Raw genomic sequence first — 1,946 nt, forward strand, 5'->3', positions numbered from 1 at the left:
GCAGCATAGTTGCTATAATTGTAGTTGGTTTTGTTGTCAATAGTGTGATTTCGTCAGTTGTCTTGTGCGTGGTGAGAAAAGTTGTGGGCATTGTTGTTTGATGAGTTGTACTTAATGTAGTTTGTCTCTGTATTAGATAAAGGCGAAATTGGGTCTTGAATCTATTGCTTCGAGATAACGATGGAAGAAGTAACGTTTAGTCAAACGTCATATGACAGGAATTTAAAACTGGACAGTACATGTCAAGATAACAGTCAAGACATCGTCAAAGCCTTAACATGACTCGGGCATTCGACAGTAATAGTTCAATTCTGTACCGTAGTGGAGGGTAGTGTTGTCCGTAGCGTGGTCGATACTGTAGTCGGTTTTGTGGTCAATTGTGTGGATACGTCAGTTGTCTTGTGTGTAGTTAAAACAGTGGTGGGAATTGTTGTTCTATGAGTTGTACTTAATGTAGTTTGCCTCTGCATTTGATAGAAAAGAAAAAGTATTTTTGCCGTTCAATGACCGTATAGAATTCCTCTAGCAACCTATAGTGGTAAGAAAACTTTGAGGATCATTAAAGAATTTCGTCCAAAATACAGTCAAATAGCTAGCTAAATCATTTTGGTACATTTTGGAATCATATGATACTTTGAATCGTTTAGTGTTGTTTACCGTCGTTGTGGCTTGAGTTGTCAGCTGCGTTGTTTGTGCCGTTGTAGACTTGGTTGTCAGTGCTGTAGATTCGTCGGTTGTCATTGACGTTGTAAGACTAGTTGTAGGCATTGTTGTTTGCTGAGTTGTACGTTGTGTAGTTTGTGTCTGTATTAGATGTGGGAAAATAAGATGTTTTATGTTTCGCTTAATGATGTTGGAAAATAAAGACAAGTAATTATACGTCATTATAATAGAATTAAGAAAGCCTATCAAAGAAGTTGGTTAAAGAAGCCGTCTACAAGCCGCATATGAGTCGGTTAGTTCCTTTTCTTAAACAGATTAGCTCTGATGCGTTGCTGTACCGTAGTTGTGGGTAGAGTTGTCCGTAGTGTGGTCGATACTGTAGTTGGCTTTGTGGTCAAAAGTGTGGATTCCTCAGTGGGCTTGAGCGTAGTCAAAAGAGTGGTTGGCATTGTTGTTCTATGAGTTGTTTTTAATGTCGTTTGTCTCTGCATTGAATAAAGTGGAAATAAGTGTGAAATTTTTGCGTTGTCAGGATATAAGAAAAGTTAGTCTAACGTCATGTTAGAATTCATCTGTGGGACAGTGAAAGTCAAGAAGCCATCTGAACAATTCATATGATATTGGCATCCCAAAATGAGACTCAGGTCTGTAAAGTCGCTGTACCGTAGTTGTAGGTAGGGTTGTCCGCAGCGTGGTTGCTATTGTAGTTGGTATTGTTGTCAATAGTGTGGATTCGTCAGTTGTCTTGTGCGTGGTGAGAAAAGTTGTGGGCATTGTTGTTTGATGAGTTGTACTTAATGTAGTTTGTCTCTGTATTAGATAAAGACGAAATTGGGTCTTGAATCTATTGCTTCGAGATAACGATAGAAGAAGTAACGTTTAGTCAAACGTCATATGACAGGAATTTAAAACTGGACAGTACATGTCAAGATAACAGTCAAGACATCGTCAAAGCCTCAACATGACTTGGGCATTCGACAGTAATAGTTCAATTCTGTACCGTAGTGGAAGGTAGTGCTGTCCGTAGCGTGGTCGATACTGTAGTCGGTTTTGTGGTCAATTGTGTGGATACGTCAGTTGTCTTGTGTGTAGTTAAAACACTGGTGGGAATTGTTGTTCTATGAGTTGTACTTAAAGTAGTTTGCCTCTGCATTTGATAGAAAAGAAAAAGTATTTTTTGCCGTTCAATGACCGTATAGAATTCCTCTAAAAACCCTCAGTGGTAAGAAAACTTTGAGGATCATCAACAAAATTCGTCCAAAATATTCATAGCTAGCTAAATC

At 38.6% G+C, this 1,946-nt stretch overlaps 1 protein-coding gene across 1 annotated transcript in view; it reads right to left on the reverse strand.

Annotated features, from left to right (window-relative positions):
• LOC118413204 (mucin-5AC-like) overlaps nt 1-1,946 on the reverse strand; it is an 11,243-nt gene that overhangs the window by 6,091 nt on the left and 3,206 nt on the right. Inside the window, exons 3-4 of the mRNA XM_035816420.1 lie at nt 1,002-1,148; nt 658-804 (exon numbers count right to left, since the gene is read on the reverse strand). Coding sequence (XP_035672313.1) covers nt 658-804; nt 1,002-1,148 — 294 coding nt within the window. The remainder of the gene's footprint in view (nt 1-657; nt 805-1,001; nt 1,149-1,946) is intronic.

Source organism: Branchiostoma floridae, chromosome 4 (genome assembly GCF_000003815.2).
Source record: "Branchiostoma floridae strain S238N-H82 chromosome 4, Bfl_VNyyK, whole genome shotgun sequence".
Lineage (NCBI taxonomy): Eukaryota > Metazoa > Chordata > Leptocardii > Amphioxiformes > Branchiostomatidae > Branchiostoma > Branchiostoma floridae.